This window comes from Strix uralensis, chromosome 6 (assembly GCF_047716275.1).
Source record: "Strix uralensis isolate ZFMK-TIS-50842 chromosome 6, bStrUra1, whole genome shotgun sequence".
NCBI classification, from domain to species: domain Eukaryota; kingdom Metazoa; phylum Chordata; class Aves; order Strigiformes; family Strigidae; genus Strix; species Strix uralensis.
In genome coordinates this window covers 10,791,593-10,816,521 of record NC_133977.1, presented here as the reverse complement: position 1 = coordinate 10,816,521, position 24,929 = coordinate 10,791,593, and the positions used below count along the sequence as shown (strand labels likewise).

The 24,929-nt window shown below is 35.8% G+C and overlaps 1 protein-coding gene across 4 annotated transcripts in view; it reads left to right on the top strand.

Moving 5' to 3' along the window:
* HIBCH (3-hydroxyisobutyryl-CoA hydrolase) overlaps positions 1–24,929 on the top strand; it is a 47,676-nt gene that overhangs the window by 14,684 nt on the left and 8,063 nt on the right. For all 4 annotated transcript variants that reach the window (XM_074872704.1, XM_074872706.1, XM_074872705.1 and 1 more), the window contains 6 exons: positions 9,245–9,323; positions 14,267–14,412; positions 15,312–15,398; positions 17,386–17,444; positions 18,227–18,308; positions 24,292–24,411. In XM_074872704.1, the coding sequence (XP_074728805.1) occupies positions 9,245–9,323; positions 14,267–14,412; positions 15,312–15,398; positions 17,386–17,444; positions 18,227–18,308; positions 24,292–24,411 (573 nt within the window). The remainder of the gene's footprint in view (positions 1–9,244; positions 9,324–14,266; positions 14,413–15,311; positions 15,399–17,385; positions 17,445–18,226; positions 18,309–24,291; positions 24,412–24,929) is intronic.

Below are 24,929 nucleotides of genomic sequence, written 5' to 3'. Positions count from 1 at the left end.
TACAGTGAACACTTTCCAACAGCTAAATTAATATGTTTTCTTAAACAATGTTGTTAGCGGCTTGCTACAGGTACCATGGGGATTCTACCAGTATAGTTACAAATGCCTAAACTTACACTTTAGCAGGATTTGCTCAACAGTTCTTACTACATTAATATTTCTTATGAAGTAAATTGGTAGTGATGTCATAAGCTGCTTGCATGTTAGACATTTTAGTCAACAGATTTCCAGTACACAAAGGATCTGAGCTATAGCTGTCCCATTTTTATCCAGATTGTGTGACTGTAACTCTTTAGGAATGTTCCTTTCACTACCCACATATAGGTAAAATTCCTGGCATACATCTGCAAATAACATTTTTTTTTCCTTTCTCTTCCAAAATATCTTGAAAAACGTGAATATCAATGTTGAATTTAAATGACATATTTGTAAAATGGAATAATTTGGTTTTTTGATTGCCTGATGTTCTGTAGTCAGGACTAAAGCAGCATAAGGAAAAACACACCTTTCTTACTGCTGCAGATAAAAACCACAAATAACTTCACGAGTTAGCCTTGAGTTACAACTAGCTGGACTAGTAGGTGGGAGGAGGAAAGGGAGGGAAAGTCTCAAAAGATTCAGTGGTCCACAGCCTGAATCTGCCCACCACCAAAACCAGCTCTCAGTGATGTAAGAGAGAAGGCTCTGCCCTCACTCCCTGTGCCATTTGTGTGTATGGGCATCTACACAGACAGTCTTTCCTTCTGAGCAAGTTGCCTGGCATTGCTGTCTTTTCTTGCAGACTGGTGAAACAAAATCATTGTGAATGTAACACCTGACGTTTGCCTGTTCTTTTCCGTAAAAAGTATTTAAATAAAAGTTGTGAACCTGTATCTAAAACTAAAGTTAAAAGCTTGTAAACCACTGAATATTGGCATTTCAGTATGTTTAGCTGAAGTGACTGCAGACTGAAAGAGGAAGGTGGGAAGTGTAAAGACAACTGACTGCTTTACTTCATCATGATCTCACTTGAACTATGAGCTGTTAATAGAGAATCTGCAGAAAAAGCAGCCAAATATGATGGACTGCAATAATTGCAGCTGCTCTGTAAATGTGTAAATGTCTTCTGATATTTCTCAGGCATATAAAATACAACGGGGAGGGGGGGAGCTCCCCATCTTCCTCCGCATTGTAATACGTCTTTCCATCTGTTTTTTATTTATTCGCTTTTAGGATGTGTTTATATAAGTTGTGTGCATATAGCTTTTATACAGAGGTGTAGATAGCAGCATTTGAGACTAACATTCAAAAACTAGGAAGCATCAGAATTAACCATATCTGAAAAATCTCACACCTTTTGCACACTTGTGTACAATTTTTAATTATAGGAATGTGCATTCATGGATATTGCTTACAGAAGAAACAGCTATTCATTTGTTATTTAATGTGTGGTGCAAATTTTATTGCAAACTATAGAAATTCTGCTTATTAGTCATTAGTATACATATATACCTATCATGCGCTTTGGGTGACTAACTACAGCATATAAAATGAAAAATTATTATTTTACGTAGCACAGCACTTCTGTTATTATTCCTTTAACCTTTTTTTACAGCAAGGAAACTGAAACTTAGAAATGTCAGTGCTTCTTGGGACTTCTCCTGATTCTTCTTCTTCCTTTTTATAAATATGTCACTTCCTCTCGTCAGTCATAATACTCTGAAACTTGAACATCTTTGGTTTTAATTTATGCTCTAAAATCTACCCTGAAGTAAAAGTAATTGCCATACTAAACCTAGATAAGCTGCTTTCCAATTCTCTCCGCTGCTCCCCCTCCCCCCCTCCCTCTGGAAACTCATGGATGTGTACCACATAGAAGCTTGTGGCCTGTTTTGTTGCCAGTGCTTCAAAGCTGAAGGCAGCTTTTACTGTAAAATAGAATACAGATTTTTCAAGTAGTTATTTGTTGTACTTTGAAACAAACCTTTGTGAGACTGACTTGTGTACCACTTAGATTTTGTAATATAGGACATTGAAAACAATGCTGAGGCAATACTAAGAAAGGATTTGCTCTTTGCTGATATTACAATATATTTACCATCTGGCACGTTGGTCTGCCTGCTAAGCTCCTGCGTATGATCCTAGGGACAAATGGTGCACTTCATTTTGTAGCTAATCAGACTATAATATCAGCAGCTCTTGACATCAACAACAAATAACCACTGAATGTTCAACGATTTGCACGTGATGTTATTCCCCACAGGGCTTATTATAAAGCACTGTCTTAAAACACGAATTTTAAATTATGGGTCAGTACTGGTGCTGTAAGTAAAACCCCTCTCCCCCTCACTCTCCCAACTCTACAATGTCTGAGTTATTTAATATACACTATGAAGCGGGATGGATGCCACTATTTTACACCCAGGAAAGAAAGGCAGACTTCCTGGAGGTATGTTGTGCAGATGTTGGTATTATACAATCATACTGCACTTAATATTGCAGAATTACAGAATAAGTGTTTGCATTCCTGTGCAATGCGATGACATATAGATCACATCACAGAGCAAATATCACTTGTCTACTCTGAGACTAAAGTTGAAGTTTTAAGCTGTACTTTCTAGATTATTATTTTTGTTTGAAACCTGTGTATGTTTAAAGGAGGTTTTATTTCTGGCTTCATGGAAAGCTTTCCTACCCCTGCACTGTCATTGCAGAGATTTTTGCAGGCTTCTGCACGGATTAGTTCTTTCCATTTAACACCAGACTCTTTCTTGCTAAAAGTTCCACTATTTTTCTCTAATTCTAGGCCTTCTTGTAGATGCCTAGTCTCATATCGAGAGTTATCTCATTATTTCCCTCTCCTTCCCTTTATTATAGATCAAGGAAAAAAGTTCTGAAAAGAATTATCTTTGTCTGTTTCTCTATCCTTTCATATTTCTGCTAATTTTTATCATTTCCAGAAGAATTTGAATGCGCATTTTCTCCTTGAGTTGGTTTTAATCTGTTTTATACTTTCTAAGCACTTTTTCCTGAGAAATAGAACTTCATTACAAAATCCCCTCAATTCACTCCTGTCATCCCAAATAACCGTGCCCCCATTTAAGTAAAGTTTTGTTGCATGTGCTTGTCTTTAAGAACAAAAAGTGTTTCTTCAGTTTTAAGATAAAACCTAAAAGCTTAGTTCTGTGAAGATGCAAATTGCTGAAATGGCTTCCCTCCCACTTGCCTGCCCTCCCTGCAGATATTAAGATATGGTGAGGTGGACATACAGTTTTCTTGCAGTAGCTACATTTTCAGGTGATATAGAGAGACAAAAGGTCACAGCTTGTCTTCCAGAATTTCAGAAATAATAAAAAACGCACTTTCTGCCTTTTTTTTCTGAACATACATGGCCAGTTATATATAGGGGGACACTGGGGAACAATATTGGGAAAAAAAGAATACTTCCAAATTTAACACTAGAAAAAGTTTCACTTGCTAGTAATTAATTACTTTTGCTGTAGGCTTTTCAGATCTAAGTCTTCTTACATCTTCTCTTTTCTTTGTGTTGCAGCAGAAGTCTTATGTCCATAAAAAGTTTTGCTTCCTCTGACATGAAAGAGTATTTTTTAACAGATGTAGCTGACTGTTGGTGCCAGGAAGCTTTGCAGACTTACTAAATGTAAGTCTTAGAAAGTAATAAACGGTAGTGAAAAAGAAACAAGGAGAATATTCTTAATTCTGGAAGGATGTTATTTCAGAAAATTCTGAGTAATCATGAGGAATTCTTGGTAGAAGTTTTTATGTTTGCGTCATGGTGGTCGAGCCGCAGTGTCTGTGGGCCAGACTGGACCATGAGACCAAACTGTTCAACCTGCTGCTTTTTGCCTTGGAGGAGCCAACCTATATGGAAAGGGAGGACACGAAAGTGCAGGCACTGGGCACTCCATCCCTGCTGCACAGGCATGCCTTGAACTGCCACCGCGGCTTCGCATGCTCTGCTAGGTGGGATCGCAACACTGGTATGGGTGCTCACCAGCAGAAGACTGGATCGGTCCCTGCAGATTATGCAGGGGAAGAAATATGGCTATTGCAGATAAATACCCTAGTAAAAATGGTTTGAGATCATTGATAAGTTTTGGCTGGTAGTAGAAAAATCAAAACGGGGCTTTTAAAAATTCAGTCTAAATCCTGTTGATAAAGGACACTCATTGTAGCGGCGCTGGTGCACAGAATGGCCGATGGTTTTTTTTCTCCAAGTTTCACTGTAAGAACCACCTGACGTAAAGGATTACTATTAATGTAGTTGGATCAAATTTGTTTAAACAATTAGGGGTCAGGGGAGCAAGACTGAAACATCAGATATTATTACAGATAATCTATCTCCAGTCAGCTTATTGTGCTTCTGTATGTCTGTAGGAATTTGGACTGAGAATCTCTAATACATAATCAGTATGTGGAAATTAATATTTTATATTGAAATCATATTACATTAATATTGTATGCTTTAAAATACCCCAGTAAATGGTCGAAAAGTTCACAAAAAGCACTGGTTTTTAATGATATTTTAAAAATACTTGTATAGAGTTGATTTATATGTCATCAACCAAAGAAAGTGATATTCTTAGTCCAGATTGATCTGTTACGCTCTGGTAACTAAGCGTTGCTCTGGTTCACTAAGTCTTCTTGTCTGTTAGTATCTACAGATGAAAATGAATCATACTCTTTGGAGTGGCCCATAACATTAATGATGAACGAAGATTAATTTTGTTCCAGTTTAAGATTTGCTGGATGCGGGGGGTAATGCTCTTACATCAGTGATTTTTGATCTAACATAGCTATAAGCTCCTGCTGCTTCCCGAATCAATTCCACTCACTTACTTTGCCAGCTATTGCTTTTGAAAACATTTTTGCTGCACCTTGGCTATTTTTACACATCTGTATTCAGATATATTTGCCTGTTGTGTTACGCTCAGTTTGTTTTTTGATTGCCACATTTCTTTTGTGGTTCTAGCCCTACCAGGGACTGTATTCTCATGTAGTTAAACGTGAGTGTAATCACTGGATGTGAACTGTTACAACAGGACTTTCATTGCAGGCAATATTAATATTGGTATTATCATAAAATTGTTTGCTCGAACAGCTAAAAATTCTTTATCAGTCTAGTGAAGATGATACAAACAACATTCCCAAAGGCATTTTCTGTTTGTATTTCTTTCATTCTGTCACTTACACTTTTCTAGGCAGTGATTCCTTCACAGTCTGAGTTAGGTTATTTACTAAATAGACAAGTGTGATTTATGGTTTTGCTGTGACTTTTCTGTATGTGAACAGATGTTTACGTATGTCATTCAGGAAGGGCATATTTATTTTTCTCTTTATGGTTCTCTGTTGTGGTGGCCCTCAGTTTCATAACTTCCCTAGATGTGACGAGTTTTCTGATTTACTAATATGCATCATTCTCAATTTAAGATAATACTGCCTTCCAGCTACAACTTAACTTTTAAGATTTATAGTAGCTGTATTCCATTTCTCCATCTGACAGTAATTTACATCTTGGTTTTGATCAGAAAAATACTTTTAATAAGGCTCTGTATTCATCATGAGAAAAAATGGAAATCAATGATAAATTTTCTATACACAGTCACATAATGATTTTTGAAATATGGCATTGAGTAGGAGATCATGTGTATGGGAAGGAATATTCAGATACTCTACTGGCTTTTTCAGAAGCTTGTTGTGGCATTCAGACTGAACTGCCTGTAATGTTATGTGCCTCCTTGAGGTGCACTGAGTCAAGTTGTAGCACGCTGTTTTTACGATTAATGTCTTAATATTCATGTAGTAATAAATCTGTAATTTGTAACCAAACACCTTCACAGCCAATCTATCTCCAGTAATACACCGTCAGACCACCATTTCTGCTCTTATCTGTATTTTTGATTAATTAATACGTAAACCCTACAGAAAGATGGTTTAAATTGATTGCTTGTTCATTTCTTAACTCCCTAACTTCTAGTCTCATTCTTTAAGTATCCTTTACAAAGTTCAAACATTCAGCTGTCAGTGGAAAAAAAAGTTTCATCCAGTATTAAGATAAACTGTCTTAATTAAGATAAACTGCTTAATTGATTAAAAAACAAGTCTGATCCACCATAGGAATCTATTTTCTCAGAAAAGTCTGAAGAAAGACATTAGCTTTAGTATATATTTTAAGATTGTGAAAGTTAGAACTCTGACAGGGCAGGATATAGAGTATTTTAATAAAGACATTATAGCATTAAGACTTGTATGTGTAAACGCTGGAACTATTTGGTGAAGTGAACATAGCCCAACTGCAGATATTTTAATAGGGTGAAGGGCCTCCTAGGTGGGATTCTAGCTCTGTAAGATTTCAGTTAAATTAAAAAAAAAAAAAAAAAGAAGATATAAAATCCAGAAATAGAGGAGAAGTGCATTTAGAATTCTGCCTGGAAGAGTTTGTCTTTACACAGGATACTACTAAACTAATAAGCATCTGTCCTCTGTATTAGATGAAGAAGGTTAAACACATACAGTGAATGTGTTAAAATAACCATTTGGGAAGTTGCAAATAAACATACAAAAGCATATGATCGCCAGTTTAATAAATTACTGGGGTTTGTACCCTCAAAACATTAACTCATTTTTCTCTCCTAATTTTATCTTAATATTCAATTATTTAGAAATGATCTTCAAAGAAGTAAGGACATATTTGCACCATTTTCTTTATAATGGATAAGAAGAAAATACAGTTTTACTCTTTTAAATATACATCTGAAATTAAGCTCTTGTCTATACTATAAAACTTGAAGGCTATCTAGAAAACAAATCCAATTATGACTTAAGTACTTGAGAAAGTGAAATCTGATTTAAGTGCTTCTTTCAAAAGAAAATTACCTCTTTAAACTTTTTATTATTAAAACTCTATAGTTATTTTTATCATTATAAAAAAGAACAAGCTTGGAAGAGAAGCTCTGTTCATGGAGTTCACACTCTAGTCTTTGTTTCTTTGTAGTCTTGTTTACTCAAGCTGAAAATTTGAGTCCTTATACAAACCTCTGATTGTCTAGAAAATAAGCCAGAAAAAATGCTTTATGATAGGTAGTATTTGTCTTAGATATGGGTCTAGAAAAGATTAATTTAGGCATTAGAAAGAGCAAAATGGGCATGATTTTTTAAAAATTTCATTATCTTTATAAAAAGGTTGTCATTATTGCTGAACATGCATAAAAATAGCAGGCTTTACCAAATATAGTGAAAATATGCTGTCATGATATAAAAAAAAGTTGGGAGTGATGAAGTCACATTTGCATTTAAGAATTCTAGAGCAGTTTTAGGAGTGAAGGGAGCTTTACATGTAACTTTGCATTTGCAAGAGAACTGAATACTGGGCTATTACTGCTCAGATGAGATCTACAACCTCTGACCCGTCCTCAAGTGAAAGGGCTGAAGGACGGGTAAGGGATGAGACATAAGGTTGTACCCTGTGCAAATAAGCTACAGATATTTGCTCAAATTCTATTTGTCTCCTCGAAACAGCAGTACTGCATGTGTATAGATTTGACTTCGTCTTTGGATATAAAATCAAGTATGATAACCAGTTACCTTAAGCGTCCATTTCTCAGGAAAATAGACTGGAATCTTAAAAACTTCATACATCTATGTTAAAACTCAAGTCTGGCAGATATTCATTTTACAGAATTTAGGCATGTGTCACCCTAATGGAATAAGCAGTGACGATTCATTTCTTGCTGGGCAGAACTGTAGGAGAGGCCAGGGAAGAATGCCTGAGAATGGTATGACAAAATGGATGTAATTTTTATTAAACTGAGGTAATTTTTTAAAATTTTGATGTAAAACCCACCCAAAGATTAAGCAAAATGGAAAGATGTTCTGCTATATTCTACTCTCTCCTTAAAAGCCTATCAAATATATAATGCTGGTCCAAGCAAGTATCACCCAATTAACCCCACTGTTTTTGATGGAAAGTATGAAATACTTTGAAGACATTTGTGAAGACTAATAGCCTTAGTTGGGTAAAATGCCATTTTTCTAGTACCTAAACAATTAGAAATGTTACTTAAAAATCTATTACATCTTCACTGGACGCTGACTTCTTTTGGCCAATGATATTTAAGATATCTTAGTTTTAACAGAAAAATTGGATGGATAGAAGGACTAAGCAAAGAGGAATTTAACAGTGAGGAAAGGAAGTAAGCTGAAACAGTGGAAAGGATGAGAGAAAAAATACTTGTATGAAGAAACTTCTTGTGAAATATTTGGTCGAGGATTTTGTCTCCAGGTAGAATCTAACACACATGTCTATTGATATGTATCATGTAGATAAGCTCTGAGAAGTGAGACTCCTTTGTCTGTATCTTGTGGTTGTGCCCAGCAATCTCAATACTCTTAGATTACTTCAAATATTATTACTAAATAATAGTAACTTTGTCAGATAACCAGTTTTCTTTAAATTTGACAGTTTACCTCTTGAACATTTATCTAAATTAAATTAGTGTGAACTGAAAATATATGTTTTTATTGGGCCTTGCTGCTGCTCATTGCCTAAGTCAGCAAATATGTGTTAGATAACATAAGGAGCTCTTCTGCTGTTAAGGGAAGCGTCTCATCAGGAAGGACTGCTAGAGAGGAGGGCTAGATACTTAGAAATGTGAATTCGATTTCTGACTTGGAGAACAAAAGTCCCCAGGTTTGAATTTTAATCAATAATGCTGAAGGCTTTTCCTGCTTAAAATACTTTTGTATTGATAAAGTAGGTAATTATCACATTATAAGAATAGTTAATTATTATTTCTTTAAAAAGTGTTACAATTACAACTTTGTGCAATTCATGTATATTCCAAAAGCATTGGCGTATTTTTTGTTGGTGGTTTGAAGTATGAGCAAAAATTATAGATGGGGTGACATTAGCAAAAGGATGTCAACTCTTTTACTAATATATAGAGAAAATGGGGTCACTCATTTCTGTTGCTGTCACTCACGGGTTTTTGAAGTTAATCTCTGTATGACTCATCCATCTTTTAAAGGATAGAATGCTATTTCAGCCAAATCATAAAGGTAATAAGATGCTTTATTAGTGTTAGAACCGTAAAAGGCCTTTTAATGTTTTGTTGAGATGTGCATGGTAAATCTAGTGTTATTTAATTGTAGAGCAAAGCAAGGGGTGTGTTGCATAGGGTTATGGTTATGATTATTTTTACCGGTAATTTTATAACTGTGTCTTTTGCTTGTGCTCCATGCACAGGGAGTTGGCCTCTCAGTCCATGGACATTTCCGAGTTGCTACGGAAAGGACACTTTTCGCAATGCCAGAAACAGCCATAGGTAAGTATTTTAACAGATTATCACGTTTACATTACATTACATTTATGTTACGTTATGTAAACATGTGTGTTAAAGTGTTTAAAGTTTCACTGTTTGTGTAATCAGGATGAAATGTCTTTGACTGAAAGCAGTGGCAGTAATGAAAGAATTTTAAAAAGGAATCAGAGATGACCATATATGGAAAGTATTTTCTATTAAATTAATAGAAACTTATCTGTATTCTGGGAGGTTGATCGCTGAGGTTCTTAACCTGGGGTTTACTGTCTAGACTGACACAAAGACTGTCAGGATACAATTTTTTAAAAATGGAAGTAGATCTGAGGAACTAAGTCTTAGCTACAGATGTAGACAGAAAAAGTCTGAAGATCCCAGTGCAAGTATGTCAGCTTTACATTTGGAACTCAGTATGAGTCAAACTGGCTGTACTACAAGCTGATCTGCAATGTTAATGAGACAGATTTTGAAATTCCAGCTTTTCTTGTAAACTATTAATGTAGACCCATTACAGTTGCGTACTGATTGCGTGCAGGCGAGATCACAGTGTCACCATCTTTTTTTTTTAAATAGCAACTTGTACCTTGTGTTTTCTGATGTTCGATCCTATAGCTTCTTTGTCAACTCTGAGAAGTAGAAAAGAAAATGTTGTGTCTCAGAGCTACATGAAGATGGTGGTATGGCTCAAGAAAAGTCAGTCAGATTAAAGTGAACCCTCCTGTGACATCGTTCATGTTTCCCTTCAAGACAATCCTGGCACCAACAGGGTATCCACACTGAACCTATTATTGTCTGGCACATATACTCCATTAATGCTTTCATCAGTGTCCAAGTCCCTTCTCCCTGCTTATCAACAATGTTTATGAAGAGTGCTCAAAACCTATAACCTATCCTGCATTTTCCTCCTGCTAAATTTCTAGTTTCTACATCTTTCCAAGGCAAGGCAGCTGAATGATGATTGCAATTGTTCTTATCTTTATGTTCTCAAGCAGGATAATGAGGCTAGTCTGTCATACGTGGCCCTGTTGAACACATTTACTCAGAATGGAGAACCTTACCTTGTGGTTAAACAACTTAAATGGCACCAGAGTTGATGCTATTAGGTTCAGTCTTAGTTTCACCTCAAAGAATTAGTTGTAAGGACTACTGACCATTATTTTCTTAAAAGAATTTCCAAACATAATGTTAAAACATAGTTACATAATGTTAAAACTAAGAAATAATGTAAAACATCAGGACTCAGTTCTGAAAAAAGAATAAAAATTATAATATTCTGCTTTTGACGAGAATATTTTAAGTACAATAATGTCATTACAACTAAAGTTAAAATGCACGTTTAGCTAATGATTGGATTTTTGTAGTGCCCCCTGTTACCAATGCTTAAAAGGTCTAGCATTTTTCATATTTTTAAAGGGTGTTTTACGGATATTATCTATTGTTTATTGCTGTCCAGCCTATATGAAACATTTCAGAAGACTTATTCTGAAATTCTTAAAATATTAAATGAGCTGTGAGTGTCAAGTCAAATAAAACATAATAAACCCTCCAAATATAAGCAAGCTCATTATAATTTTAAATCCTGAAAAAAATATTAGAGCAATTCCTGCTAGCTGATAAATGTCATGTAATTTTTCTGGACAAATAACTTTGGGATAAGAAAAACAAAAACTATTGCAGACCTCCAAATATTTTTCTCTGCTGAAGGAAAACATAGTAAACTAAGTAGCTCAAGTATTAATACAACATGAATTTGCCAAACTCCTGAAGTTCATAATGAGTTGTTGTACAAGAAAACCATGTGAAGAAAACTTTTTTTTTTTTGAAAACTAAACAGAGAGGTTCTTTGGCATATAAAATTTTTCTAATAATAAAAATTCCTTCTTCACTTTCTTCTTGGTAAAGGTATAAGGAACAGAAATGATGTACTTTACATACATTTCTTGTGTTGACAAGGACTTATTTAAACCAAAATAGACTGTGAAGACATGTAAAGGAAAAGCTTAGAACTTGCTTAGGAAAGAAAGCAATTAAAACCCTTTTTAGGATCAATTAGAAGTAAAACCACTGAAATCCGTTTGGATTTAAGGGCTTAGCTGTTTTGATCTCTTTGGTGTATGTTTAAAGTGTCTAGCTGTCTAAATACTGTATTAATTGATTATTTCATATGTTCACTTATTTCATTAGGGATGACACCTTTTCTGTGAAATGAAAACAAAGCATTCATTCAGCTGCTACATTTTCACACAATTGTTCTGCATTTATACACCACCATAAATAAAAGGATATAGATAGATAAGCCACTTTGCAAATAGAAGTAAAAGGCAACTCTAGATTGTAGGAGTTTGAAACTGACATAGATAAGGTAAAGCACTGGAAAGCAGCTTAGATGTAGGAGGGTGTGGAAGAACCACTGGTGGGAAGAACAAAAGATGAAAGTATATTGTAAGAGGTGGGCTTTAAGGTGACGTTATAATAATAGAGGACACTTTCTTCTATATCCCTCTAAGTTTTTAGCTCTCTAGAAGTCATTACAAATAAATCTCCAACCACCTCTGCAAGACAAGGTAGGAATGTAGTAGTGCTACCTTTATTTTATGCTTGGCAACTGCAGAGTTTCACACTTGGGATTACAGTGAAGCATGCTGCATCTGTCTCGGAGCACAGACTGCAAGTCAGCATTACAGGCATAGGCTTTTCGCCTGGTCACTCCCAGCAGACATCCAGTTCTTCTCTTATTTAAGTAGGGATTTGAGAAACAATTGGTAAATGCTATCAAAGGGGAAAAAAATCAAGTATATGAAATACATTAAGAGAAACCCAGTAGCAAGCAAAAACATATGGGAAACATTATTGAGAGAATTAAGAAGAATATGTAGAACAGGGACAAGAGGAGTAAAATTATAAGAAAGGAAGACAGGGACCTTGAAAAGGATAGAGTAGAATCTATAGTGGGCTACATTTATGCAACCAAGTAAGTTTAAAGTGGATTAGTTACATCTTCACTAAACCTGTTTTTAAATTCCTTAATAATTAAAGAAACCATTCAGTTTAGTTTTATTCACCCCTAAAGCAACTTAAGCTAATCAACTTCGCAGTTTATTTTGAACTAATTTCCCTGTGTATGGCCATGTGGAAGGGCCCTATAGATCCCAATAGGAAGATGACTTTTCCTCTGGAAACTTACTGGAGCATGGGGAGAATAGGACTTCAGCATCAGTATTTTAATTACAGCCCAGAGGAAAAGGCTGTTGCTGTTGCAGTCCTGGTGGATGGGGAGAATAACATAATTGCCTTTTTGCTTTGGAGGACATTTGTAAGAGAAGTTTCTTTTTGAAATGAGGGATTTTTTTGCAGTAGTAGGATATCCAAGGGGAGACGGATGAATTGAAACATAAAACTAAATGACAGTCTTGGCATCAACGTTATAGCTATGATGGCTCAAACTGAGAAGCTAAAATGCAGAATAGACTATTCAGAATGTGCGTACAGATGAAAAAGAAGGTAAGTGATGAATTGGGGTTAATACAGCTTAGGACTTTTAAAGGGTGCATTTTAGGAGAAGAGCTGTTATATCTCAGTAGCTTGTGGGATGAGGAAAAAATCAGTTAATGGCAACACGCACGTCAGTGGGAATGGGAATAGAATACTACAACTGTGACTGATATGAAGTGGCTCCAATCAGTTCCTATCCTATTCCTATGGGGAATAGGGACCCCTAATTTCCCACATCTTAAAATACTTGTAATAGGGTCTTTCTGTAGTACATAGACTGTTTTGTGACTGAAAGCAATTACTTGTGAGTGAAAAATTACCGCCTTCTATCAGAACCCAGTTTAAACTCCTTATGTACATCTTAATCTTTCCAGTTAATCTCTCTGCTTTGGCAAGTGTTTTCTGAGTTTCTTACTGCTCATTTGTATTCTTTTTCATTTATTTCATGTCTCTCAAAGTGAAAAAATCAACACCACATCTTTAATTTCTTGAGAAGACTTTCAGTTTTGTGAATGCCCCATGAGTGATTATTTTGGAGTAGTAACTGGACGCTGCTGCTTTCCATTTTGATTTCCAAGATTGAGACATCTAAGCTTAAGTTTTCTTAAGTTTAAGTGTGTTAAAAGTTACAAAAAGTGTTTGAATTTATTTTGTAGGTGATTAATATATAGAACAGAATAAGGTAGATCTTGACGAAGAAATTAGATATTTAAACTTTGATAAAAGTAGCTATATATTTTTCAATTACATGTTTTAAAAGTCTTTTAAATTTTATTCACAGCTTTGAATTTTTAGAAATTACCCTACTCTGTAGATTTTAAAAAAATATATAAATGTAAGACTGTCACTAAACTGGAAACTTTTAGAATTTTTTTAAATTGCGGGTTAGTCATAGTCCTGTCAAAGAGCCAGGTATTAGGTCAGCATCTCATGCTTCCACCTTCAGGAAGACCCTGGCAATATTGTTGATCCATTAATGAATTCTCAGCCCCAAAATTTGTTCAAACTTAGCTGTGCAAGAGGCACTTCATCATTGTTTGATATTTTTATCGTACTAAAAGATTTCAGAGAAAAAGCAGCATCCCGTTTGAGTTTGCACAAATTATTTCACAATTCTTTGTGTCAGCTCTGTTTTTTGCTGAGAACATGCTTGATTCTTCAGAGATCTAAAAACGTCTCAAGTTGTTGGCAAATAGAACGAAGACTATTGTCTGGTATCTGTTTGTAAATTATATACCACTGGAAAGGATACAGTTTGAAAGGTGTTCAAGAGTTTGCTTTTAGGAAGGGTTTTGATGACAGAGAAATGTCAAACCAAGTCAAGGAGAAATTTGGACAAGAGAGCGCGGCCTAAGTCAGGGAGATGGAAGTGAGACAAGAAGAAATAACTAAGTTACATGCACGATTAGGACAAGTTCTTCTCCCTTCACGTTTTTTTTTGGTTTTGTTTATTACAGGCCTTTTTCCTGATGTAGGTGGAGGGTATTTCTTGCCAAGACTATCAGGAAAGATTGGCTATTTCCTTGCACTAACAGGATTTAGGCTGAAAGGAAGAGATGTACTAAAAGCTGGCGTCGCTACACATTTTGTAGAATCCGAAAAGGTAAGCTGCTAACGAGTGCTAGCAAGGGCGCAGCCTACAACTGTAACAAGTTTGAGTTGTGTAGCTCACTAATGTACTTCTACCAACTTGAGTGTATGCAGAGGCACAATTATATTAGCTGGCTGTGCACTGTGAACGGGGATCGTAAAATAATCTCAAGCTGTCGTTATAACACTTGCCAGATAGTGACAGCTTTGCTTGCAAGAGGGAGCAAATGTTGCTGTCTTCATGCTTCTACTGTCAAAGGGCATGATTTACTGAGCATAACTGAAGCTGCTTAAAAAATTGTACAATTTAGACAACAGTGTCTGAAATCAGAGATTATTTATACAACTGCAAAGTTTTTAATCTAGGTAACACCCCATTAATGTGTTCTTTATCAGTCTCCTTAACAGATATCCTATTTGTTTCTTACAGTTGCTGTAAGAAAGTGTAAAAATGAGTATATTTGATAAAGTCAGAGTCATAATGTTCCAGTAACTTGCATGGACTTAAGTGAAGAAGAAACAATGACTTGCTTTTTGCCATGTAAAGACCCATGACTATCATTGTGGATACCATTTTGAACACAGCATGGTTGCCAGGCTCCTGCTCTTTCCTCTCAGACTGCTGTAGGCTGGCTTTGCCTGCTGCAGCTGTACCACTGCATTGGGGGTCTGCTTGGGAAGCAGAGATCTTTGCTGATCACTGCAGACAGTTAAATCCAGATGGATCAACACTGAAAAGTGAACTCTGGCACCTTGTATTGTTTACTTGGTATCTCTTTAAGATCTGTCTGAAAGCTGGGGCGTGTGTGTGTTTATATACATATATACTATATAGTACTATTACCACAGCAGTAATAATCCAAGAAATAAATTTTGTTTTACTTACTTTTAATTAAATCTTATTTTAAATAGCTACCTGCCTTAGAGAAAGACCTGATAGCACTGAAATCTCCTTCGACAGAAAATATTGCAGACTTATTGAACTCTTACCATGTGAAGGTAATCTGATCAGTTACTGAAATCAAGTAGAATTGTTAAATATATGTAAATACAAATTCTTTTTATCCACGATACTGATCATTTGTTTTATGGTTAAAAAATAATGGCTTTCCAAACTCTTTGCACTCTATAAAATACTAATTTGTAGCATTAATGTCTACAGTGGCCAAAATTAAAATTTAAAATCTTTCTTCACTTTTTATTTTGGATACCCTGAAATTCTTACTGTGATCAGCTAGTGCTCTTTCTGTGTGTGTGTGTAAGTTTCCAGCCAGTAGCGTGATGATGCAGAAAATATATTGCTGCTTAATTTTCCCCCTGTTATTCTTGGATTTCTAGCACGCTTTGCAGAAGGCAAAATAGACAGCCGCTAGCAGACTGGCAGTTGTACATGTTGGCAAGTGCAACCTGGGGAGTTAGCCTGAAATTCAGGGATTCTGACAAACACAAATGATGGGTAGAACTACTGGCCTAGTCTAGAGGCTACAGAAGTTATAGCGCCAGTTATTAAATGCTACATTGCTCACTTGGAAGTGGATGTTTTATTTCCATCCCAGAAACCCTGTCTTTATCGACCTGAAGAAATATTTTGCTAGCTTGATGCGTTTGATGTAAATTTTAGCATTATTTTGATGCAGACCATCTGCAGTCCAGATTGGAAGCCTGAATTTAAAGGCTCGAGTTGTTCCTTTAATTTTTCAAATATTTCATATGCTTGTAACCTTGAGATAATTGAAAGACTGTGAATAAGCACAGAGTTATCAATAGGATATATATTAGCAGAGTGCAGATACGTTGTAGGGAAAGCATCTGAGGTCTTAAAGCAATATTTTCAGGGGGAGAAAGGTGCTGTTTTCCCAGTAGACCAACCCCGTCGTTCTCTGTTGTGATTTTGGAGGTGAATGTAACTGTATTGATAATATATAATTAGTATTTGTATTAGCCCCATGTAACAACAGCATGAAAATAAAAGGGTTTGGCTTTACAATCAGTTTATTCAGTTGCTATTTTAGATGTTTTGATGTGCATTGTAATTTTATTTCAAAAGAAAGGAAACTTTTAGAGTCAAATCAGGATTCAATGTATTCACTTAATCTGAGTATTACTCCCCAGTTGTTTGGCTTTAAAATGAGCAGTGTCTACTCTTGTTATTTCTGGCTTGGAATTACTAAATTCATAGATAAAGATTAATTAGAAAAATAAGTGGGATAAGCTAATTTACATAGTAGTACTGATTATTTTGACAAAATAGAAAGCTATGAAGTAGGAGTGATTATATGTTGCAGTATACTGCTTTACGAGATGACATTGAATGGAAAAGGAAGCTGTGTATTTTCAGTTATGAGAGCTGAAATGACAGGGAACCTTTCACAGCTTCAGCTGCTGTTACTGAAACATCTGCTTATGTCCTAAACCCCTTAATGCCAGAAGATATGAAACATTTGACAGCCTTTCCACATAAGGCCAACGGATCTTTTGCACTCTTTAGTTGTGGAAATAAAATTTTGTAAAATGACAGAGAAAAGATAAGGAAGATAAATGCATTTTTTTTGGTCTTCTAAAATAAAAATATACATGCCCATGTATTTTTTAAGAAAAACCAAACTTTTTTTTTTTAAACATTCTCAGGTTTTTGAGTAGACTTATCTACACTGATTTTCTTAGTGTATTTGATAGAAATGTATTGACAAGAATAATCATGATTACTTGTGTACAAGATAACCACCCAGTCACATATGCATACATAGTAGCTCAGAGCAAGCACTGCATTATGAGGTATCATCTTTAACATTCACAAGATAAAGTGTCAAGTTCATTTATACACACTGCAAAATTGTAATTCATTGAAAATGTCAGTGTCTTATGAATATTAAATGTTTGGTTATGATACGATATTTCTGTAACACAAGTCATTGAAATTTGTCTGTGCTGATAAGCTTTTTAGTCTAAAATAACCAAGTAAAATATGTATTTGCTTTTTAAATAGAGCAAAGTTGATCAAGAAAAGGAGTTTGTACTTGATGAACATATGGAGAAGATTAACAGGTATTTAACAATCTTTCTTCTTTTTTTTTCTTGTGGATGGAGAACATGACCTTAAATCCACTAACAGTATCAGTGTTCCACAGATAAGGTGATAGAGATGACATTCAAGTTGGTCATTTAAACTTTTTTTGTGTTTAGGGAGCTTTATCTGAAGCTTATTAAATATTTCACTCATCAGTATATTAAATACTTGAGCGTATTTGCTTGATTCATACACCATTATATTAAGCAACTACCCTATGGCACACTGAAATGAACATTTTCTATAGAAAATGGATGAGGATTTGCGAGAGTAATTGTTTAGTTCGACAGGAAATGTTATGTAGCACATTTATACTCATTGGTATAAGGCCATTTCTATGATTGTTTGGAACTTCTGTGTATCAGAAAGGGAAGGAGAAATAAGGGAGAGTGATAAGCAGCAGCTAAAACTCTTGAAGAAGGATGGTGGTAACTGGGTTTAGAGATGAAAGATGTTGAGACCAAACCAGTAGAATGGAGCTGATAGCTAAAGATTTGTTGAGTTATAAAAATATAAGACTGATGGTAGTAATTTAAGTTTCTGGATAAATATCAGTGTTTGTAAGTGAGGTTTACTGAAATGCTAGAGATTTATAAATAAGAGGAGGTCCCTGTCAACTGAGTTACTTAAAACTGAACAACAGGGAACACATTGCTAAGAAAAGCCAAATCAGCTGGTTACACTCTGTTTCTAATTTCTGTGTTACTAGCACTTCATACATAAGAGGAAGGCTGAAGCAGTTAACTTTTTTTTCTTTTAGTCTTTTTTCAGCAAATAGTATGGAAGAAATTGTTAAAAAATTAAAGCAAGATGGTTCTCCTTTTGCCATTAAGCAGCTAGAGGTAACATCTTCTATGTTATTTTTGTTAGAGATTTTAAATCTGGTTCTGTACTTTCTTATCATGGGGCAGACTTCAGTCACCTTATTAACATAACTAATACTATGTAACACCAGTAACTCTGTAACTCTGGACTGAGATCCTCAGGTTCTGACATATAGTCCTGCGGAATTGTCAGTAGTTCTACTCAGACAAGAATATTCCTCTGTAAAACCACGCAATGTGAATACCATCATAAGTTGCATAAAACTGTAATCTAGTAAAAAAAACCAAACTCCCTTTCCCTTTTCCCCTCCCCATGATCAGGGGGTTGTTTGTGACAAAGGTTCCTTTTATAGCTTCTCATTTCATTGCCAAGGGTTGGAATAAAGCAAAGCTGTTCGTTTTTTGTTTTTTTTTTTTTTTTTTTTTTCCATTCCAGATATCTCATTTGGATAAACAGCAAGCAATTTATCATCACAAAGTGGTTTTTGATCTTTGTAATGTATTTGAGTGTTGGATGTAGTCACTATTCAAAAAAATGTACAGTAATACTACACAATTAATACACACTCCAGCCTCAAAAGCAAGAAGCAACTTACATTCATTTATAAGTAATGCGTGTATTTGCTCTTTTTCCTTTCAAGTATGTGTATTCAGGTACCTTGTAAACATTCATCTTGGAGCTATTCAAACACTACTTACAATTGGATAGAACACAAGCATTTTTCCAACAGCAGCTTTGTTTTAACTTTGGTTACAGCTCACACATGAAATCCTGCTCTCGCAATAAAATAAAACATCCATCATCTTCAGACTTTCATTTGAGCAGAAGGAATATAATTTTATAATGTAATATCATTAGCATTAGGCATCCTGTCCCAGATACACAGATACATTTTTGGGTTTAGTTTTTAACTAAAGATTTAACATTTTGTCACTGGAACTCTCAAACAGTTTTTGAGAAAGGAAGTTTTAAAGTTATCTTTGTGCTAATCAGTACACCTAGTACATTGCAAGAAGTTTAGCGTATGTATTACAAAAGCAAAATTGAATGAAAGGGAAAGATAATTTTTTCCTCACTTGTATTCAAGTAGTCAAATGAATTGAATAAAATAGTCAAATGAGCTAGTGCCAGAATAATCATTTTATGTGTTTGTAGACCTGAATTCTGCCATATGTTACCATCGTGGTTTTCCCCCAAACTATATAGGCTGTATGATTCAGTTCTTCACTTTTTCCCTGTTATAGATGGCAGGGAAGTATTAAGGTCTGTTGAGACAGTTTGATAGCATGTTAGTAGCCACTTTTGGTGGCTTTTATTTCTTTATAGTATTGAGTTACAAGGCAGTATTTTATTTGTAGATTTTATAAAGTTTAATACAATTCCGCAGGCATATTGTATTGATTAATTTCAGTGGAGGTTGAAAAGAATTCAAGAATTATTTGCATATAGCTTTTTCTAAGTTAATTTCATACAATTTTATGGTACTTTAAGACATACTAAAATAGCATATAACCTTTAAAGGGTACTTTGTTCAAAATACAGTTGCTACTACAAAAGATGCAAGGAGCCTGGAAAGACCATGTTACTGAAATATGTTAACTAAATAATTCATTCTGCCGTGTTTCCTCTAGTTACCCAAACCTGCTCAACTTGCTTCCTTCATCTGCATCCTCATAACTCAGATCTCTCCCCTATTAAAAAAAAAAAGTTCCTTGTTCCTTGTTGTTTAGGGGGTACATTTGTTTAATATTTTTAATTTAGAATTTAAAACTATGTTGTCTACTTCAAAGTTATGATTTTGTGTAACTGATTTTTTTTTAAATTCCTGAACAGAAAAAAGGGCTTTTTTGTTGCTTCTTGTCTTTCATGTCTTTAATAGGACTTTATAGCAGCTTTTTTCTTTCATGGGATTTGTAAATGAATGACTGTCCTTGGAGTTGACAGAATTTCCTGAACAATTGTCTGTTATCCATTCTGTTCAAGAGATGAAACTCTGATGATGAGTTGCTTCTGTCCATACAGAAATTTGTGGGAAAAAAAACACCCCAAACCCCACATTTTCTAGCAGGTGCAAGGCTTATTAGTGTGAAGAAGTACATAAGTTTCAGACAAGTTTCAATAGCACACATTCTGTGCTAAGTGGTAGAATTAAGTAAGCTTGTAGGATCAGATAGTTTATTTCTTCTGTGAAAGATCCACAAAACTGAAGAAGGAAAATGCATTTGTGGGGGAAAAAAGTTAAAAAGAGATTCAGGTATAAATCTGGCTTTCTCCAGGAAATGCTTGCCACTTAAACTGGAGGTTTTGTTTTACTAGGGAAGCAAAATTGTAATTAAACTTAATTGTAGCTGGAGGAAGAATGGTAGCTTGCACCCTAGCAATTCAGCATTTTACAACACCTACAGACAGAGCACTGGCCTGCTGTCACATCGCCTGGAGGAACAGAGTTCAAAGAACTGGTTAGAGCAGGGAACACGTAGCAAAACCACAATAGTCTGAGATTATCGGACATTATCCTTTATAGCAGTTCACTGACTTGTGTGAAGCAAGTTATTTTCCTCATCAGTATTATCACAGTACCAAGAGTATGTCCATAGATGATAGTTTCCTGTCACTTCGTGAAGCCAAGGTTTCACTTCAGTGTCCAGGTACCAGAACAATAGCACATTCAAATGATAAATACAGAGACTGTAAAGGCTTCAGTAACAGCAATGTGTATGCTTATTTTCTTTGTTTCCCTGTATCAGTAAAATTATGGAATAAACCCTAACTGAAAGTCTAACACAAACACCCTAATTTGGAGGTACACCTTGGTACATCCACACCTTGGATGTACAGATACCTTTTAGTGTTAATGAAGTGGAACTACTAGTGCTGCTGTAATGCAAGTATGCTGTGAGCCATGCTATCCCAGGTATCCTGTTCTGTTAGATCTACACTACTTCTGCTTGGCAGGCTTTAACGTATGTGATACTAAAGTGGTTGGCATAAGTAAGAAGAATGTGCTAAAATTCTACTTGGGAATGGCTTAATGATTTAAATCACATTTTGAACACAGTTACAAATAGGTAAAAAGCTAGAGTACTAACACACTTTTTGAACTCACAGTAAAATATTTTTTAAAACCTTTTACTTTATAGCATTTCTTTGTTTTCAGGATTTACATGAGCCAAAAAGCTTTAAACTGAGTGACAGAAGTACCACTTCTAATTGGATAAAGTAATCATGCGGGGTCAAAACCTGAAAAGCATCAGATGTTTGACTTGGTTTTCACATGATGCTTTCTTATAACTTCTTTTTGGCAGGGCAGTGCACCTTCTGAGCACTGATACTTCATGATTTAATAGCCTTCATTGTTACTGACTGAATTCCAGTGTAGTGTGCAGGACACTGCAGAGACTAAGAATTACAAGACACCTTGTCCAGATCTCCTGGTCAGGCTGAGATGCAGACACTAGCTCCTGAAACCTTAAATGGGTATGCAGCAAGTGGGTGAGATAGATTACAGGAATGGAGCTGGATGGTATCATGGTAGTGTTGAATTCAAGTACAGAAGCATTATGGAACTCTGAACAGACTAGTAAGAGAGTGATATATCTTAAGTGTCCTTAAGCAGCTTTCCTATGATGCTTTGGCTAGCTACTCATATTTTGTCAAAGCTCATCCAGAACCATTACTTGGTGTGGACAAACAAATGCTTTGGTATCTCAGAAAGTAAGTGATGGGTGTTTTCATCTGTTGCCAGGGAAGTGATACACTGGACCTCTGGGAGGTTTTTTTGTTTTTAAATTAAAGGCAGCCTTCTTCAAGGACCCTCAGCAGCTCAGGTCAGAAGCTATAATGGGTCTTGGAGACAAAAGATGCAGCCACTATTCCAGCTGTTACTCTTGTAAGGGACTCCACTGAGTCAGTGCCACTTAATTCAGTCACCTTGTGATAGCATCTTATTGGAATTCAGGTCTATTCCAAATTTAGCTTGTAGCTTTTAGGATCATTATGTTGAAATCAAGATGGTCTCAGAGATACTGGAATAGATGTCAAATACTTCCATGAAGACTTTGCATTTTAGTACTCCCCACTTCAGCCTATCCTGTCTCCTTTTCAGGCTTGTTCCCTAGCACCGATCCCCTCCTCTTTGTACAGAGTATTTATAGATACATGGGTGACTCATTTTTCTGCAATTACACCTACCCATTTTCTTTCCTTGTTCCTCTTCCTTCAGCTTGATTTATGGCAGTGCCTCCTCCACCTTCAACCTCATTGATATGCCAAGATAAGGCAGCTGCTAGATGTGCTAGACTGATTAAATGCTGTTTTCAGATCTTCCCCATTTCAATGCTTTCTTTAACCAGAAACAACTTGCCATTACTGTTTCTCCTATGGAACCATCTGGTTGCACTGTGCATCCCATTTAACCTGGTCTGAGCAAAAACTTTCTAATCTAGAAGACAGAGTGAGAAACTCAAAGGAGAAAAGTTCAAAGGTAGAGCCAGTAAGAGCACATCATGGGAAATAAGGGGTCCAGTTAAGAGTTGCTACCCATCTGAGACCTACATAGTGATGTAATTAGCGGTATAGCCGGTTTCTCTATCTGCTGAAAGGCAGCTCATTTTTAGAGCTTTACCAGAACTCAGGAAATGTGGACAGTTTGAGCCAGCAGTAGTTCTTTCTAAACCAGCTTCTCTCTTAAGTGAAGTCGTCAACATGCAAATAACAGAATGGAGGACCAGTGCTTTTAAGCTACAATTGCACAGCCTCCTGCTTGTATAGCAATTGCATGTTTTCCAGCTTAACTAGGCAAAATGGGTCACTGCTGTATCAGCTGGTGTCTGGAGAGGGATGAAGAGTAATTGGGAGCCAGAAAAAATGTTAATGTTGATGACTGGAAACCTGCCATTTCAGTCTCTGGGTAAGGAGTCTAATGTCTGGAATGAAAATAATGTAAAGAGGCAAATCTTACCATCTGCTGCTTTTCAGTAGTGGTAAAAATGTCCTAATTAACAGGAAATGTCTATTGTACTGTGAATAATACAGAGCTTTTAGTTGGGTTTACAGGAGAAGAGTAGTCTTGTTTAGAGTAAGAAAACAAAGATCAGCAACAATAAGATTTAGCGCCTTTCCCCCACAACCCTGAAAGCTTTGAAGCTCAGTTCTGTTTTCTTAACTAGGTTTTTGTCTTTCTCCCCACCTCCCCCTACTGTTTACTGGCATGCTGTTAATTGAAGGACAGTCATGAAAGCCAGATTTACAGCATTTGTTTGTGTGCCTTAAACAGATCTTGTCTGTTGCATAATATTTATAGCCTGTACTCTGTCAAAAGAGGGAAGGCAAGACCTCTAGGCTTCCTATCAGCAGAGCAATGTAGGGCTAAATTACTGCAGTATCTCTTGATCGTGGACAAGAAGCCTGGACAAATATGCATTTATGTTTGATTTCTTTTAATATTTTTTTTCTTCCTCAACTTTCTTCTTCATATATTGTCTAGTCATTGACAATGATCATAAAGCAACTACTTAAAGCTAATCTCACTGTTATTACCTTACTACTCTGACTACTGTACCAAATAAAACTCAAATGCTGTACAATACTAGTATTGGCTACAATATCAGTAACATCTAAGAGCAATTCAGAAATGGAGTATAATTACTTGTAAAACTCACCTTCACTTCTTAAAAGAATCTGTTTGGAAATGGCTTTCAAGCTACATTAGATTCCCTGGCTAGTAGTAATTTGACCATAAACAATGTGACCTTAGGAGTTGTAGGCTTCCCACAAGTGATGGCATACATCCCAGAGATCTTGCTGATAAAAGTTGACGCAAGTAAGTTCATTTAGTATGACACCATGGCGGGAGGGAGCAGGAGGAATAGGTATCACAAGTGAGCTCAGGGAGAAGAGTAACATCATTTACTTCACAAAGTTTAAAACACAAAAAAAAGACAGACTTTCAAATGTGTCTAAGTTGAAGAGAATAAAAATAATTGTTAATGTCTTCCCCAGACTATTAATAAGATGTCGCCTACATCCTTAAAGATGACTCTCAGGCAGCTCAAAGAAGGAGCTTCCATGAGCTTACAAGAGGTACTCACAATGGAATACAGACTGACCCAAGCATGCATGGTAAGCAAGAAACTGAGCCCTTTGTTTCTTTCCAGCCACAGACGGGTAGCAAGTTTATCAGAGACTAAGTTTTATATAGATTACATCAAGGGCTCACCATTTATATGTTTTAATTTTCAGTATGTTCTTTGTGTGTTTGTTAGGCTGTCACTGTCTCTGTTCCAGTTCCATGGCTTTATATGCAACTCGAAGGAAACTACATTAATGATGGTCAGATAGCAGTGGTAGAGGGCTTTTGTTAAGAGAACTATGATAACGTTACAGTATAGAAGGTTTTTTATTTGGACCTTTATTTTAAAACTGGTGTTCTTCAACAGATTTCCTATTTAAATTACTTGGTCCTCAGTGCCTCAGTTCCCATCAGCAAAATGGGAATAGTTGTCTATCACTGCCTTCTGGGAGTGCTGTGATAAATTTCTTAAAGAAAACAAGAGATTTTAGTAGTATTTGTAGTAAGGGCTGAGTACTTGGATTACATGAGGAAGTGATCCTTTCAGTAGAACAGAGCTGCTAACTGA